Source organism: Galeopterus variegatus, unplaced genomic scaffold, assembly GCF_000696425.1.
Source record: "Galeopterus variegatus unplaced genomic scaffold, G_variegatus-3.0.2 Scaffold1795, whole genome shotgun sequence".
NCBI lineage: Eukaryota > Metazoa > Chordata > Mammalia > Dermoptera > Cynocephalidae > Galeopterus > Galeopterus variegatus.
This window is the reverse complement of record NW_007727906.1, coordinates 139501-156800: the sequence shown is the minus strand read 5'-3', so window position 1 is coordinate 156800 and position 17300 is coordinate 139501. Positions and strand designations below refer to the sequence as shown.

General features: G+C 50.0%; 2 protein-coding genes across 2 annotated transcripts; one reads left to right on the top strand and one right to left on the bottom strand.

Annotated features, from left to right (window-relative positions):
• Positions 1–3801: 3801 nt before the first annotated feature.
• On the bottom strand, positions 3802–6387 carry CCDC87 (coiled-coil domain containing 87). The gene has a single exon (XM_008579002.1). The coding sequence runs from the start codon at positions 6385–6387 to the stop codon at positions 3802–3804; it is 2586 nt and encodes an 861-aa protein (XP_008577224.1).
• Positions 6388–6616: 229 nt separating this feature from the next.
• Positions 6617–16458, top strand: CCS (copper chaperone for superoxide dismutase). The gene is made up of 8 exons (XM_008578991.1): positions 6617–6685; positions 6970–7042; positions 10510–10647; positions 10856–11033; positions 11558–11618; positions 15792–15869; positions 15942–16045; positions 16139–16458. The coding sequence occupies exons 1-8, from the start codon at positions 6647–6649 to the stop codon at positions 16290–16292; spliced, it is 825 nt and encodes a 274-aa protein (XP_008577213.1). The 5' UTR covers positions 6617–6646; the 3' UTR covers positions 16293–16458.
• Positions 16459–17300: the final 842 nt, after the last annotated feature.

Sequence of the window (17300 nt, the reverse complement as noted above, 5' to 3'; positions counted from 1 at the left end):
GAAAGCCTATCCTATAGATCTCCATATTCAAAAACCAGCACGGAAAGCAGGATTTGCTGAGGCAGTGTTTTAAAGCAGGCCTAACAGTCTCCAGGCTCCTGTGGATCCCCTTCCAAAGCCTGTCCCGGCTATACAATGCTCTTTCATGCCACCTCTGAGACCTAGATGCCCTAACTAGGCCTGTGTGTCTAGGACCATACCCTCCCTGTCCCATCTCTGTTTTTCTAACCCCATCCAGGACTAATTCACAGTGAGGCACTGTTTCCCAAAGCTTACGTCCCAGTAACGATAATAGCTATGAAGAAACAAAATGGTTCTTTGATCAAAGTTAAACAGGTTTATTTTTTGCAAGACCTGTCAGAGCTTTCAACATGCTAATATGCACTGAATCTCTCAGGAAATACAGGAATGCAGTACACAATGTTCCCCGAAGTTGTTTGACCATGGAACCCTTTTTCCAGGGCTATACCCCAGTATTAGCTTACCATGCAACACACTTTGGGAGATGCTACACTGCTGCACTAAGCTTCCTGTCTTACTCATCCTGATTGTGTTTGCTTTTCAAAGGGGCTGATTCTGTAGTGCATCAGTTACCAAAGTATAGGCCAAGGCCAAATCTGGTTAGCTGCCTGTATTTGTAAATAAAGTTTTATCGGAACACAGCCCTGCCTATTTGCATCTGTAGTGGTCCTTTACAGAAAAAGCATTTCTCACCTGAGCTATGTGTAACTTCTGGAGGATTCAGCAGTGTGCAGGTGCATGCCAGGAGAGACATGAAGCCACAATAGATCTGCCTGGAGGGTCCATTTAACTCAAAGATCAGTAATTTCAAGCATCATTTTTATATTAAAACAAACATGGACACATCACCAAGTAGAATGCAAGTTTTGCATAAATTTTGGAAATATAAGGCCTTAAAGAAATTTCCCAGTCCTTTTAGGCTAGCACTGCTTCCACCCCCACCCCCCAACAACCCCTCCCAATCTCTCATCCCTGACCAAGATGCTTGTTTATTTTTCCACATTCTAATGGGTACTTTAGTAGAAGTTTTTTTTTTTTTTTTTTTTTTTTTTTTTAAGAGATGACCGGTAAGGGGATCTTAACCCTTGACTTGGTGTTGTCAGCACCACGCTCAGCCAGTGAGCAAACCGGCCATCCCTATATAGGATACGAACCCGCGGAAGGAGCGCTGCTGCTGCACTCCCAGCGCCGCACTCTCCCGAGTGCGCCACGGGCTCGGCCGGCAAGGTGACATTATTTACATGACCATAAGTTGTTTTCCAGCCAAGCTGGAGCTGCAAACTTGCATGTACTATCCAGGCCCTGAGATAAAGATGGGAGCAGAAACCAGACGGAGTCTTGGTGAGACTTTACACCTGAGACCTCGTGCAAAGCCGTCACTGCTCACGTGCCCCTCCCTCCTGCTTTTCATTTCCCACGTTCCATTCCCTCAGCCCCCTCTTTAAACCTGAGTAAACCTGAGTCTTTAATGGCTTGAGCCTGGCTGTTCTCCTTCAGGTTTACCATAGGGAGGTGGGTGAGCCTGACATCTCTCCTCAGGTCACTGGTATTCCTGAATATAAGCTGACTTCCATTTTCACCAACATTTGATTTTGGTTTTTGTCTGGGGCACGCAGACAGACCTGTGAGTTCAGTATCAGTTTGGGGGAACTTCAGTCAACAGCTGCCTGTGCCTGTAATGTAGGTAATATATACACATACACTCTCATGGAGTTTGGATGTGTTGTGCCCTCCAAAACTCATGTGGAAATTTGATCCCCAATGTGGCAGTGTTGGAAACTGGTTGAGTCATGGGGGCGGATCCCTCATGAGTGGATTAGTGCTCTCCCTGGGGGAGGGGGGATTAATGAGTGAGTTCTCGCTCTGTTAGTTCCCGTGAGAGCTGGTTGTTTATAGGACCCTGGCACCTCCCTCCCTCTCTCTTGCTTTCTCTCGCCATGTGATCTGCCTTTACCTGCTGGCTGCCTGTCACTTTTCACCATGAGTAGACGCAGCCTGAGGCCCATGCCAGATGCAGCTGTCCCAGAATGGTAAGCCAAATAAACCTGTGTTCTTTATAAATTACCCAGTCCCAGGTATTCCTGTTATAGCAACACAAAACAGAGTAATACATGCTCATATATGTATAGGCTATCTCTGAAATAGTTCATACAATGGCCTACAAGGCCTTACCTAATCTAACCTGCCCCTTGTCATGACCCCTCTGATTCATCTCTCCCTGTCATTCCACTCTACTCACACCGGCCACCTTGCTGTTCCTGGAACACCCCAACAGCTACAAATGGCTGTCAAAAGTTCTCCCAGATGTCCACAGGATTTACTTTTTCACCACCTTCAAGCTTTTGCTCAAATCTTACCTTCCTGGTGAGGTCTACATGACCTTCCTAATTAAAACCACATCCCTCACTCTCTCTTGCCCCTCACCCTACTCTACCTTTGTCTTTTGTCCACAGTACTTATCATCTTCTAACATTCTATTATTCAATGTGCTTAGGTACTATGTTTATGGTTTATTGTGTTTCCCCCCTGTAAACTCTACAAAGGGTAGGGATTTTTGTTTTCTTCACTGATATAGACCAAGCATCTAACACCTAGTAGGTGCTCAATAAGTTTTTGCTGAATAAGGGAATAGAAGGATATACAAGAATCTGGTAACAGCTATCATCCCCAGGGAGAGGAACTGAGATATTGGAGGCAGGTATGGGAAGGAGACTTACTTTTTGGTATATACCCTGGTGTGCTTTGTTAACTGTTAAAACTTAAATTAAAAATGTTAGCCCTACCAATAGTATGCGAGAACTGGAAGAAATGACAACTCGGGTCCCCTTCTTATGACATATGATGATCCTGGTGCAAAGAAGTTAGGTGCTATGGGCCAAATATATCCCCCAAAAGTTCATGTGTGGGAAATTTGATCCCCACTGCAACAGTGTTAAGAGGGTGGGAAATCCGATTATGATATTTGAAAGGTGGGGCCCTTGGGAGGTAATTGGATCTTGAGGACTGTGCCCTGGTGTATAGATTGATCCATTCAAGCACGGTTTAATGGGTTGTCATGGACATGGTTCTGATGGCTTTATAAGGAAAGTGAGTAAGAAGGTTATCTCTCTCATTCTTGTGATTTTCTCTCTGTGATACCCTGCATCACTGTAGAGAGTCACCACCCAGAAGAAAGCCATCACCAGATGAGCCCCCTGGACTGTGGACTCCAAAACCCTAAGAAATAAATTTTGTTTCTTTATAAATTACCCAGTTTCAGGTATTCTATTATAAGCAACAAAAATGGACTAATACCTTAGGTAAGTTGCTCAAAGTCACATGGCCAGGATTTAAACCCACTTCTACTAACTCTGGAGCCCCAGTTCTTAAACATTAGGCCATAGAGACTCTCAATTTGGGGCTCTAATCAGCCGGTTTAATGTAGTGTGATAGGAATACTAAACTAAGTTGTTCCAAAGATCATGGTTTGCTTATGTCTGACCTTTCCCATTACAATGAACTCCAAGGGATGACTTCAGTTCTTTTCATATAAAAGATTTTGGTTGTATTCTGCAAAGCTTGACAGACATGGGAATACTGGGCTTGGGGATTCTTTTATGAGAACTTCATTGTCAAAAACAAAGTCTTAATCTTAGTCCCTTTGTAGTTGGAAGCACAGCATTCCTGAACCCTGCAATCCCCAGTATAGATATATATTTCTTCTTCCAAAGCAGTGAAGAGGTCTGGATGAGCTTCTGGGTGTTTGGAGGTGAGGAAAGGATTTGAGGGCATTTGGCCTGGTCAAAGGGTAGTGGGAGTATTCCCAGGAGCTGTTAAAGGCTGGCTGCTGAGCTCCCTGAACAGGACTGACTGGTGGGAGGCCTTCTGAGCCTGGACCAGGTGATGAACCCGCCGCTGCTGTTGCAGCCAATAGAGCATCTCCACTTTGTCATGCTTCATCTTGTCCAGGTAGTGCCGCCCCTTGAAAGTCACTGGCTCACCAAAGATTAACTCAATTTCCTCCAGGAGGGGAACCAAAGAAGACTCAACTAGATTGAGCTTCCTGTAGAGATGGCTGCGGATCTGATTCTCCTCCAGGAGGTGATTCAGGCCCAAGTTAGTCTTTTGGAAGAAGCGGTTGGGGTTGGAGGCTTGTCGTTCAAACCACTCTAGTCTCCCCAGCAATGTCTCCCGCAGCTGAATGGGCTTCAGAACCTGCTCCCAGGCACTCACCAATGAAGGCAGCTGTCTCAGACGGGCATTGGAGCTGTACTTGATGGCCATGTCCAGCCGATCCTTGTTGGGGACCTCAAGCATGGACCATAGTTGTTCCAGACGCTTCTGCAGGCTCAGGATTTTGTGGGGTTCTTCCGGGAGATGGGTCCTCCCAGGTCCTAGCCTGTGTTGCAGCACTGTGTTCCAATCCCACTCTCCTGGCACAAAGTCTGGCTCTTCGTCTTCTAGCAGGGGAGGAGGATGCTGAATCTCTAGGGACTCTTTGACAGGGGTCACTGTCTCCACAGGAACCTCTTCTTCATACATTTGGAAGATGACGTGGAGGAAATCTGTCTCATGGTTGGCGAGGTATTTGAAGTAGTCATCCACAGACAAATTGGATTGCCACCAGTTCTTCCATGAGAGCTTGTTTGACCGCCTCTCCCAGGTTTTGCTTGATTGGGTTGGTATGAGGGAGGGCAGTCTCTCAGGATTGGACTGTAAAGTGTTTGCTCTTTTGGAGTAAAGCCCAGCCAGCTCAGGGTTGATGATTCGAGACTGTTTTTCTTGACGTAAAAAAGCTGAGGACAGGAAGGTTGACCAGTCTTTATCTGCTGCAGGCTCAACCAGGGGACCCTGGTCAAAACGAAAGTGGTCAGTAGAGACTCGGCTCATCAACTCCTTGTAGACCTCCTTGATGCTAGTGCCAACAAAGCGATTGATATCCATTTCTTCAATGACTTTGGAGTCTAGTTCATCAGTAAGGTGGTTGTACAGGATTCCAGCTGCCTCAACGTGGAAAGAGTCCAAAAAGTTTCTATCAGAGACTCGTACAGCAGCTGCCTGAACCACAGCCTGATTTCTTAGCTCCAATGTAACGGTCACTGGCTGTGGTTGGAGTGAAGGGGATTTGGGGTGCTGGAGGTCCCACTGCCCACAGGCTTCTTCCTCTTGGAGGCTCCTCCACATCCTCTGCAGCTCCTCCAGATGATGCTCTGCAGCTGGGCGGCGAGTCACAACCCCAAGGAGTGGGGGCAGACCTGAGTCTAGCGGTGGGGAGCGAGTCCACTCCAATTTCATGTTCTTCATTATCTGCTTCAGATCCTCAGCCACAGTGTCCCCAGCCAGCTCTGGTTTGTTCTCTGCACCCAAGACCAGCGGGGTTAAGGGGCGAGCAGGGAGTGGAGGAAGACCCAACTCATCTGCCAGCTTCCAGCCCTCACGTAGAGAGGGCATGGACTGGCCTCTCCTGAGCTGGGAGTAGAGAGGTGAGTGGGATAAGGGGGGAGCCGCGCTGGTGGGAGTCACAGAGTAGGTAGGCAGTGACACAATCTGTGAAGAACTAAAGTCTACTTCTCTCTTCTTTCTGACGGAGGGCAGCCAGCGGAGAGCCTTTCTCCTCTTCAGCCAGGGGATGGACCTCAATTCCTTCACTGGATCCAGTTCGGGCTCACTGAAAAACTCTGTCGGGCGGCTGAGTTGGATGAGGTAGTTCAGGTTGAGGCTAGAGCATGGCACTTGGGCGAAGCCGGTGCTGTGAGGCCAGGGGATAGGGCAGAGTTTGAACGACCCGGGGGGGACGACAGGGCGCAGCTTGTCCCAGTCGCCGTGGGCCTGCTCTACCTTCAGCAGGGCCTGGAAGTCGGCGAGCAGGCAACGGTAGACTTCAGGACTGGTAAGGAAGAGTGTGCAGTCCCTGGCAAGGCTGGCGGCCAACCGGGTGAGGGTGGCTGATTCAGTGAAGACGCCTGTGGGGGTCGACATGGTCACCAGCAGGTGCAAGTAGCGTAAGAAGAGCTGCTCACTGCTGAGCAGCACATGAGCCTCGAGCCGCTTCCGCAGCTTCAGGTTGTCGCTGTAGCTCAGACTAGGTTCAGCGGGAGGCTCCCGCCAGCTGCACTTTAGCTCGTCCAGGATGACCTCGGTGAGGCGGAGTCGGCTCTCGGGAGGCACTAGCGCTGCCAGACCGCTCTTGGCCAGCAACTCGGTCACCTGGCGGCACAGCGACGCCACCGTCAGCTTGGCGAGCGTCAGGGACCGCAGTATCTCGACCTCCTGCGGGCGGCGCTTCTGAGGCTCTGGGGGCGTCGCCTTGCTGGGGAAGAGCGACAGCGGACGCAGCAACTGGTGGTAAAACCGCTGGAGCTCAGACTCCGGCTTCTGGAGATCCATCTTGGCGCAGGCGGCGTCCGCCGGAGAAGCAGAGGAAACCAAACGGTTGCTAAGGCAACAGGGGGTCGACGGCCCGAGTGCGCCTGCGCGCTCCTGTCTCCCCGCCCCCTGGACGCCGGGGGCAGCTCCTTGAGCGCGCACGCGGTAGGAGGCGGGGCCAAGGGTGGCTTCCGCGGCACCGCCCCCCGCGACGCGGTGCGGCGTTTGGCGTTTCGAGACCCGAGCGGTTGGGCTCCGCTGGCGGGTGACTGGGTGCAGGATGGCTTCGGACTCTGGAGACCGCGGGACGCTCTGCACGGTGAGGGTCGAGGTTTCGCGTGGAGCTTCGCCGGCAGAGAGCCTCGGCTCCTGGGGCGATTGTTATCTTGGCACCAGGGGAAAGAGCGGGCACCTGGGGCGGGGTCTGGAGCCCCGCGTGAAACTGGGGTGCGAGGGTAGCAGGGCTCCCGGCGTGAGTGTTGGGGGTGAGACCACGGCCGTGGAATGATCGTGAGTGATAATGAAGAAGGCGTTTGAAGAGGGGTCACGTGGGGCGAGTCCCCAGGCCTTTGGGGTGGTCACAGGGAAGGTGGTCCCTTGCAGCTGGAGTTCGCCGTGCAGATGACTTGTCAGAGCTGCGTGGACGCGGTACGCAAGTCCCTGCAAGGAGTAGCAGGTAAGAACCGGATAAGATTTTCTGTGGGCAGTGCAGAGGACTCTGGGAGGGACCAGGCAGATCTCTTAGGCCAGCCGTACTCCCATTTTGCAGATGCAGAAACTGAAACCCAGAGTTTCAGTTATCTATTAGCTGAAACCCAAAGAAAACAGTACCCCTGGCCCTGTACCATCTTAGGTAGCTTCTGGTTTTTAAAAGGCCAGCAGATACGGAGGTGACCTGGTACAATCGGAAGATCTGAGAAGGCAGAGCCACCCGCATGGCTCTGAGAACTGGCTTCCTTTGATTCTGTTAAATATTCATCTAGTCATTCAGCAGGAATGGACCTGACACTAAGGTCTTTTTAGGGAGAAGGGTTCACAGGGGTCTTGGGCGCAGCCCCTGCGCTCAGGTAAAGATGATCAGGCAAGCGTTACCTGGGTGGCATTCACAGAACGCTTCATGGAAGAGCAGTTCTGAGAGGGAACAAGGTGAGGTTCTGAAGCTGGGCAGTGGTAGCGCCGGTCTCTGTATAGGGTTGCCTAGTGGTTACGGGTATGAGCTCTAGAGTCAGACTTGTTTGAGTTCAAATCCCCTTTTTGCTGCTTAAGGTCACTAAGGTTTCATGCATGTTACTTTTTGGTCTCTCTGTTTCTTTAGTGTTTAAATGGGGACGATAATAGGAGCTACTCTGGAGGATTGCTATGAAGATTAAATTAGTGAATACATACAAAATAGCACTTTAGAAAAGATTTTGGCATATAGTGAGAGCCCAATAAATCTTTGGGGATTATGAAGGAAGGGTGCACAGGTGATCTGGTCAGGGGAAGGTGTGAGGACTCAGGTCTTGAAGCTGGGTTTACTGAGACTTTGTGTTTTGGGGTCATGGATGAGGGTCTGATGGAGATTGAGCCATTCCACTATGAGTGGAGTATTCTAACCAGAGCTTTCTCAGGATGTAGGGCCCTCCTCTTCCTGTAAAACATTCTTGCTTGGAGAGCAGACAGCTGGGCTTTCTGTTGGACATAGGGCAGTTTTCAGCCCTCATCAGATTTCTTAGGCACAAGATAAGGACTTCTAGTGACTCTGCATTTTCTGGGCTAAGTAGCTGGAACCAGCCTGGCTTTCTCATGGGCTGGGCAGGAAAGTTGTAGTTTCTCAGAATGCACAGAGAGGGAGTTGCCCTCTCCAGGAGGCCTGGGGCCTGGGGAAAGAGGGCTTTGCTCTCCTCTCAGGATAAGAGGAACTCCCAGGCCAAGGCTCACCCCCTTGAACCCTTATCACTCATCCTGGAGTTCCCTATGGCCTCTTTCCTCCCTCACTGGGCTCTGAGCTAACCAAGGCCTGGCCTGGCCACATTCTGAGGTTCACCAGGCAAACTGGACTGCTGCTTAACTGGAGAACAAGTTTTCTTCAGACTTGGGTCAAGAATTCAGGAGGTACATAGTTACAAAGAGCTTCCCACTTGGGGCCCTCCCACTTGAGGAACAGAGAATCAGCTCTTGGAGACCCCAAGGTCAGGAAGCCACCTACACTGACTCAAGTCCATCAGGAAGTCTTATCTGCTGTGTGTGCAAAACATACTCAGGCCTCCTCACCTCTCCCAGACCCATACAAGAACCTCATCTGTGGGCTCCCTGTTGCCTCTGTGGCCCCCTCCAGTAGCTTTTCCACGTAAAAGCTGAGTGGTGTTTAAAAATCATACCTCAGATAATGTGGCCTGAAAGTTATGAGACACTTTCCATGAGTGTGTATGAGAATCACCATGCAGGCTGTGTACACAGGGGTGACTTCTGGGATTTCGAGGGCAACAGGGACTCCATAGGCTTTTTTTCTGATACACTGACTTTTGAACTTGACCCTTGTGGATCATACTGAGCTCCTGCCCTCACAGAGCTGGCAGCCTAGCAAGTGAAACAGAGGACTGTAGTCAATGCGGTGTGAGTTACTTGGGGAAGTGAGAGCTGCTACAGGACAACGTGGAATTGGGGGCCAGGTGGCGTCCCAACCCAGCCCGGAGGCTACGGGCTGCTTGCTTAGGGTGAGCAGAATGTCTAGGTTAAGTGCTCAGGCTCTGGCACTAGGCCGTCTGGGCTGAATTCCAGTTCCACTACTTACTATAGTGTGACTTTCAGCAAGTTTCTTTAATCTCTCTGTGCCTCAGTTTCCTCATCTGTAAAATAGAGATAATCTAACTCACGGGGTTACAATGGGTATCAAGTGAGTCAATACAGATAAAACACATAAAAGTGGGCCTGGCCCACAGTGTGTGCTCAGTAAATGTTAGCTCTCGTGATGATGGTGATAACCCCCTCTCCCCTTTTATATGTGTAACTGCTTTGTTGAGATATAATTCACATACCATAAAATTCCCCAAAGTATATCATTCAGTTGTTTTTAGTATATTCACAGAGTTTTGCAATCATCACCACTATCAATTTTCCATTTTCATCACTTCATAAAGAAATCCTGTATCCTTTAGCTGTCACCCTCCTATTGTCTCACCCCCACTCCCTAATCTATTTTCTGTCTCTATAGATTTGCCTATTCTGGATACTTCATATAAATGGAATCATGAAATATGTACACGAAATATATACAGTCTTCCCTGACTGGCTTTCACATAGCATAATGTTTCAGGATTTACCCATGTTGTAGCATGTATCAGTACTTCGTTCCTTTTTATGGCTGAATAATATTCCACTGTGTGGATACCACATTTTGTTTATCCATTCATCAGATGATGGGCATTGGATTGTTTTCACCTTTTGGCTATCATGAATAATGCTGCTATGGATAGCCCACTTTTTTTTTTTTTTTTTTTTTTTTTTGTCTTTTTCCGTGTCTGGCAACGGATCGCAACCCTCAGTGTCGCCCCCGCACCAGACCAGGACCGGCAATGGAATTGCAACCCTCGGTGTTGCCCCCGCGCCTCGCTCAGCCAGTGAGCGGGAACCGGTCCGTATGTGGGATCCGAACCCTCAGCGGGAGCGCCTCCGCGCTTCCCAAGCGGCGCACTAGCACAGTGCGCCACCGGGCCGGCCCCATAGCCCACTTTATAAAACCATTTTATAAAAGAATTATCTAGGCTGGCCAGTTAGCTCAGTTGGTTAGAGTGTAGCATTGATAACACCAAAGTCCAGGGTTCAATTCCTTTTACTGTCCAGCTACCACAAATAATAAAATAAAAAATATAAAAAGAAGGATCTGTGTTTCAAAAGTTATTAATAATGCCTGGCATGTAATAAGGACTCACAAAAATCCTGGGTGCGGGGTGGCATTATCCCCACTTGATATGTAAAGAAACAGACTCAGAGAGGTTAAGAGGCTTACTCAAGGTTACACAGCTAGAAGGTAGTTTCTGAGCTTGCCTCTGGCCATGGAAAGGTTGGTAGAGATGGAGATGGGGAATTCCTGTTTCTGTATTCCCTGGCTCTAGCACAGGGGTGCCAGCCTTCTGCTGCCCTCTGCCTTCTCTCTCCTCCCAGGTGTCCAGGGTGTGGAGGTGCAGTTGGAGAACCAGATGGTCTTGGTGCAGACTACTCTGCCCAGCCAGGAGGTACAGGCCCTCCTGGAAGGCACGGGACGGCAGGCAGTACTCAAAGGCATGGGCAGCAGCCAATTGCGTGAGTAACCACTATGGCCTTGGCCTCTCCGGGTGGGAAGTGGCCAAGAGCTGTACAAATCTAACCAAAGGATTCTTGGGCTCTGGGTTGGAGTGGCTTTGGGGAATTGTGAAAGTTATGTGAGACTCTTTCCATGCCCTTCCTGACCTGATGAAGGGGTGGGGTCGGGTGAGGTGGCAAGCCAGCCCGAATGTCTAATACCTTGCAGAGAATCTGGGGGCAGCAGTGGCCATTCTGGGGGGCCCTGGCACTGTGCAGGGGGTAGTGCGCTTCCTACAGCTGACCCCTGAGCGCTGCCTTATTGAGGGAACCATTGACGGCCTGGAGCCTGGACTGCATGGATTCCATGTCCATCAGTATGGAGATCTCACAAACAACTGCAGCAGGTAAGTCATCTCTAATCTCCCTGGTAGCATCCTCAGCTACGAGTTCTCACAGCTGGTCCTTACAAGTACCATGGGAGACACATACACACAGGCCCAATCTACAGATGAGGAAACTGAGGCTCAAAGAGGGGTTAGATGACTTGCCAAAGGCTCTAGAGCATGTAAAAGATAGAGTTGGGATTTGAATCAAGATCTGACCCTGAGCTCCTGCTTGTAACCACCTTCTTGCCTCTGAGATGGAAGTCAACTGCTGGATGCAGGAAGGGTCCCCATGTTGTGGTGTTTGTCATGCTGTGATGTAATTATTGTTTACTTATCTGTGTTTCCCCTGGACCAGAAGCTTATTGAGGATAGGACCCATGTCTGATTCTTCTCAGTACACTCTGCCCAAAGCCCAGCACAGAGTAGGCCTGTTTGTTGAATGAATGAATTAATTGATTAAACAAATATAGGTAGACAAGAGGGTGGACCATCTGGTCTGTGAGCTGCTGTTTTGCTGCCCACCTGCTACCTTTCCTTCTTAGCTGTGGGGACCACTTTAACCCTGATGGAACATCTCATGGGGGCCCCCAGGACTCTGACCGGGTAAGTGTCGGGCTGGGCTGGTCTTGGGCTGAGAGAGAACTTAAAGTTAGAGGTAAGGCAGGCAGCTATTTGGGCTTTAGAGTGTGATTGCTTTTTGGTGGGGTCTTTTCCTCTCACTTTATTTTGTTCAGTTCAGAAATATTTATTGACACTTTTTGTGATCAAGGCCCTAGGGATACAACACAGTACAGCCCAGGGCCCGCCCCCGAGGAGCTCACAGTCTAGTGAATTCTGCCTTTGAGTTGCTTGTGGTGTCGTGAGATAATCCTTGCAGGAGTCTGCAGGAGGCCCTGGGAGCCCAGAGTGAGCACCTGATCTAGCCTGAGGAGCAGGTGCAGGGGCAGTTGGGGGAAGCTTCCTGGGGAGGTGAAGGTATGGAAATTGAGGGTCTTACCTGAACTAAAAAAAGGCCATCCCTGTTGCTATAACCCCTGGTCCTGGAGTTTCATTTTTTACCAGAGAATTGTTTCTCCATCTTCAGGGAGTCACATGCTGCCTTAATGATTTTTCCTCCTTATCTGAGTACTCGTTGTACTGTTAGTTGATTGTTTGATTTAGTAGACTCATTTTTTTCCTTAGGTAAATTTAGCTGGGTGTTTTTTGTTTTTTTTTTTTTTAATCTATCATGGAGGATTTCAAACATATTCCAAATCAGAGGAAATGGTGTCATGAACTCCCATGTCCATACCATTCAGCTTCAAGTTACCAATCCATGCCAGTCCTATTTCATCCATACCCCTGGCTCTTCTCCACCATTATTTTGAGGCAAATCAAGACATCATTTCATGTAATTAAGATAGGTTTATTTTTAATAAGAAACTTGATATTACCATAGAGAATGAAAAACCAGCACTTCTAGCCATAAGAAGAAGATCATTGGGCCGGCCCGTGGCTCACTCGGGAGAGTGCGGTGCTGATAACACCAAGGCCCCGGGTTCGGATCCCATATAGGGATGGCCGGTTCGCTCACTGGCTGAGCGTGGTGCTGACAACACCAAGTTAAGGGTTAAGATCCCCTTACCGGTCATCTTTTTTAAAAAAAAAAAAAAGAAGATCATTATAAAAATAAATCAATGAAAGCCAAAAAAAAATGTTATTAATATCCATCTAGAAGGCCAGCCCGTGGCTCACTCGGTAGAGTGCGGTGCTGATAACACCAAGGCCACGGGTTCGGATCCCATATAGGGATGGCCGGTTAGCTCACTGGCTGAGCGTGGTGCTGACAACACCAAGCCAAGGGTTGAGATCCCCTTACCGGTCATCTTTTAACAAAAAAAAAAAATACCCTTCTAGAAACTGGCTCACAAGGTTTGGGGACTGAGGCCTACTTATCTTTGTCAAAATGAAGATTAGCAAATGTTAGAGAGGTGCTGAAGACCTGTTAACTCAAGAGATTTTCTTCTTGATGTCTACCAAGTGATTGGGACATGATTGAACAGAGGATTGCCGTCCTGCTCAGTGACTTAATGTCCCACACCTAGTAGCATCTCCCTCATCCTGGTGGTGTGTGTTCCCCCTGCACTTGGAGATACAGTCCCAGGGCAGGTCTGGTTGCTGATCCTTGGAAACTGCTAGCTCCTCTTTACGTCCTCTCAAGAACCAGGACTTTTTAAAAATTATCCATCTTTATGAAAGTTTGCAACCTTCTGCCACAAAACAAATGAAGCCATGTTATGTATTTCTTAATTCATGTAACTGATTTTTTGTTTTTTTAAAAGGATGACCAGTAAGGGGATCTTAACCCTTGACTTGGCTACGTTAGCACCACGCTCTCCCAAGTGAATCAACCGGCCATCCCTATATAGGGATCCGAACCCGTGGCCTTAGTGTTATCAGCACCACACTCTCCCGAGTGAGCCACGGGCCAGCCCAAAAGTTGGAGGTTTAAAACCACAAACAACTAGCACCGTTAAGACAAAAACAAAAAATAAAAAACAGCACATTTATCTTTTTTTTTTTTTTTTTTTTAAAAAGATGACTGGTAAGGGGATCTTAACCCTTGACTTGGTGTTGTCAGCACCACGCTCAACCAGTGAGCGAACCGGCCATCCCTATATGGGATCCGAACCCGCGGCCTTGGTGTTATCAGCACCGCACTCTACCGAGTGAGCCACGGGCCGGCCCAAAAACAGCACATTTATTATCTCACAGTTTCTCTGGGGCAGGAGTCTGGGTGCGGCTTAGCTGGGTGCTTCTGGCTCAGGTTCTCTCGTGGGGTTGCAGTCATCTCAGGGCTGGACACGGGGCCAGTCTGCTTCCAAGCTTCCTCGTGTTGCTGTTGGCAGGCCGCAGGTCCTCCCTGGCTGTGGGCCAGAGACATCAGTACTTTGCCACGTGGGCCTCTCCCTAGAGCAGCTCACAATACTGGCAGCTGGCTTCCCCCAAAGCAAGTGAGCAAGAAGGCGTCCAAGACTGAAGCCACATTCCTTTTGTAACCTAATCTTGGAAGTGACACTAGGTCCAGCCCATGCTCAAGGGGGGGTAGATCACACAAGAGTGTGAGTACAAGGAGGTGCATCTGCCTCCCTGAGCCTTGGAAGGTGATAGTGGGGAACTAGGCAGGTGAGAGAGAGGGAATGGCAGGCCCCGCAGAGGAGACCTAGGCGGAGCCCTCAAGGCAGGAAGCAGCAGGGAGTGTTTCTGAAGTGCCACGAGAGGCCACCTTCTGCCTGGACCCTGCTTGGGGCTGGAGTCAGCATCTGTGTTGGCACCCAAGCCCTTGATACAGACAGAGGAAGAATTGAGGAAGAGTCGAGCAGCCAGGGCTGCCATGATGACTGGCCAGTTCCTTTTGGGTTTTGCCCAGATGGAATGAATTCAGTGTAGGAATTTATATCCAAGCCTGATTGTCCCTTGCAGGTCTCCTAACTGGTCTCCAAACTTCCTTCCCTTCTCTTCTCCCCTGCCCCCAGTCTTCCTTCTTCATACACTGTACTAGAGGGTAGAGTAACCATGCCATGCCCCTGCCTGAAACCCTTCTTGGCTCCAATGCCCGAGGGTCTTGGCTGGGCCCAGTTTCTTGGTGTCACCTGCAAGGCCTCCCCTGGCCAATGTTCTGCTTGCCTATTTGCTGAGGGGAGGGGCTGAAAAGACAGCCTGTCCCCTAGCCTCTGCTGGGTCATGCCTGCAGCCATTCTGCCCAGGCTGCTCCCTCAGCCCAGCTTCAAAAACCTCCTCAAGGCTGTGTCACTCCCGCTCCCTGATCTTTCTACATTAAAGTCCCCAGCACAGGGCATAACAAAAAGTGCCAGGTGCATGCTGCAGATGTCCCTCTGGAAAACAAGATAAAGCAGAACTGGTGCTTCACATGCTCATCAGCCCGTTGCACAGGGAAGTGCTATCATTCACAGTGAGGTCATGCAGACCAGCCGTCACTGGGCACAGGCGCTTGCTTCTGCCCAAAGTGTCTGATTAGGGACAACTTATTTGCACAGATGTGGGTTTCTGAGGCTCAGTAAGGTCCTGTCACCCAAAACACACCAACTGTTGTCCTCGCCCTGTTTCATAATCACTAGTCTGTTCCATCTCTGGCTTCCCACTGTGTTGTGAGTCCCTTAAGGCAGTGACCATATATACTCCCTGCCATGCCTGGCAGAGTGTGCCTGACCTAGGAGGTGCTCAGTGGATGTGTTAGGACACTTTTTATTACTTTCAAGGGAGACGGTGGGCAGAGCCAGCTGCTGGGGGCCAGGACAGGCCCTTTGCCCCCTCATGTTTCTTCTTTCTGTTCCTCAAGATGGGAAGTCAGGGAAATAATGCCGGCTGCCTGTGATGCTCAGGAAAGCCAGGTTTGGCCAACTGCCGAGCATTCATGGAGCCCACAGGAGGCTGGAGTACTGGTCTTGGAAAGAACTGGGCTCACTGGAGGCCAGGAAGCAGGGTGGGCAACAGCCTCGAAGGAGAAACAGTCTGGTCCCATGGGGATGACTGTAGAGGAAGGGGAGTTTCTGGCCATTTCAGCAAGCCACCATCCTCCCCAGGATTTCATTTCCAGGGAGGGAGTATCCAGTTGCCTTCCTTGAGGCGTGGGTTGTCCCTTTATCTTACCACACGGTATCCACAAGAGGCAATTGGTGCTTTGGGGAAGTGGGAAGAGGCATCAGATACTGGGAAGCCAGAAGATAGGAACTGTGCCCCCACATAACCCTTCCCCATCATGGGGTCTCATTCCAGCACCGCGGAGACCTAGGCAACGTCCATGCTGATGCCGAAGGCCGTGCCGTCTTCAGGATAGAGGATGAGCAGCTGAAGGTAAGGAGGGAAAGAAGGTGGGGACCCTTTCTAATGGGGTCCAGTGTCTGAGGCTGCTGTCTACTCTCAAAGGTATGGGATGTGATTGGCCGCAGCCTGGTTATAGATGAGGGAGAGGACGACTTGGGCCGGGGTGGCCATCCCTTATCCAAGATCACAGGGAACTCCGGGAACAGGTGAGTATTGCTGCCCCCAGCAGGAGGTGGTGCACGTGGAACCTCAGAGGGGCCCAGACAAGTGCTCACTCTTGACCACATGTTCATCTGCAGGTTGGCCTGTGGTATCATCGCACGTTCCTCTGGCCTTTTCCAGAACCCCAAGCAGATTTGCTCCTGTGATGGCCTCACCATCTGGGAGGAGCGAGGTCGGCCCATCGCAGGTGAGGGCCGAAAGGAGTCGGCCCAGCCCCCTGCCCACCTCTGAGCATGGCCTCAGCTTGGGTCTGTTGCCGTCTTCCCAGCTGAGCACTTTCCAATTCCAGAGGGAGCGGAGGGTCCTCGTTGCCCAGTCCTAGGAGAACTAGGTACAGGGTATGCAGGGGTTGCCCTGATGTTCCCTTGGCAAATTAAAGTTTTATTTTCATATGGAACTTTGTGTTTTGGCTGTGTCTCTGTGTCCCTTAATGAGTCTGTTGAAAATCGTCTGTCTGCCCCTGCCCTCCACATCCAGGGCCACCCCTTAGCTTCAGAGCCAAACAAACCTGGATTCAAATCCACACAAGTGCCGAGGGCCCCTCTTCCTCGTTGGCGTCATAACGAAGGGTCTCAGCAGTCATGTTTCTGCTTGTGGCCTAGTCCCTCCCCTCACTTTGGCTAATTGGAAGCCAAATGGACACCTGACCCATGCTGGGCTATGCTTTCCCTGAGGAATCAAAGCAAATCCAACCATAGTTTCTTCCTGTGGTTGGACCCATAACATGGGAATACGGGAACTTCAGGTGGTCCTCCTCACTGCCTTGTTTACGGAGGATCAGAAAAAGCCAGTCTGCCAAGGAAGAGGAATGAGGCAGATGCTCAGAGAGAACCAAGAGGTGCTGGAGAATTCCTGCTGCTCAGGAGTCTACTGTGCGGGGCTTCCCTGAGACCGGCTGCCTCCTGCCATGGGATCCAAGAGACACTCCTAAATCCCAATGCATTTCCCCCACACCCCTTTTTGAAATTAATGTGGCTTGAGTTGATTTCTTTTACTTACAAGTGAAAGACTCTTAACTAACCTAATAACTAAAGTGCTTGGCACAGAGCCTGGCACACAGTAAGTTACGGGAGTAGTGACCGTGATCCTGAGGCCACATGAGCGCTCCCCTCTCATACAGATAGCCACTAAACAGGAAACTGTATGGTCTCAGATTCAGGACCTCCCTACTCATCTATTCTGTCCCCCACCCCCACCAGACCATGTCAAGGCTTTGTCCTTGGCAAAGCTGCTTTTATG

Bases quoted from the DNA above. Each gene is read 5' to 3' on its own strand.
- CCS (XM_008578991.1), top strand. From the start codon at position 6,647: ATGGCTTCGGACTCTGGAGACCGCGGGACGCTCTGCACG. The intron at 10,648-10,855 runs GTGAGTAACCAC...AATACCTTGCAG, and splicing joins CATGGGCAGCAGCCAATTGC to AGAATCTGGGGGCAGCAGTG. The intron at 15,870-15,941 runs GTAAGGAGGGAA...CTACTCTCAAAG, and splicing joins TAGAGGATGAGCAGCTGAAG to GTATGGGATGTGATTGGCCG.
- CCDC87 (XM_008579002.1), bottom strand. From the start codon at position 6,387: ATGGATCTCCAGAAGCCGGAGTCTGAGCTCCAGCGGTTTTACCACCAG.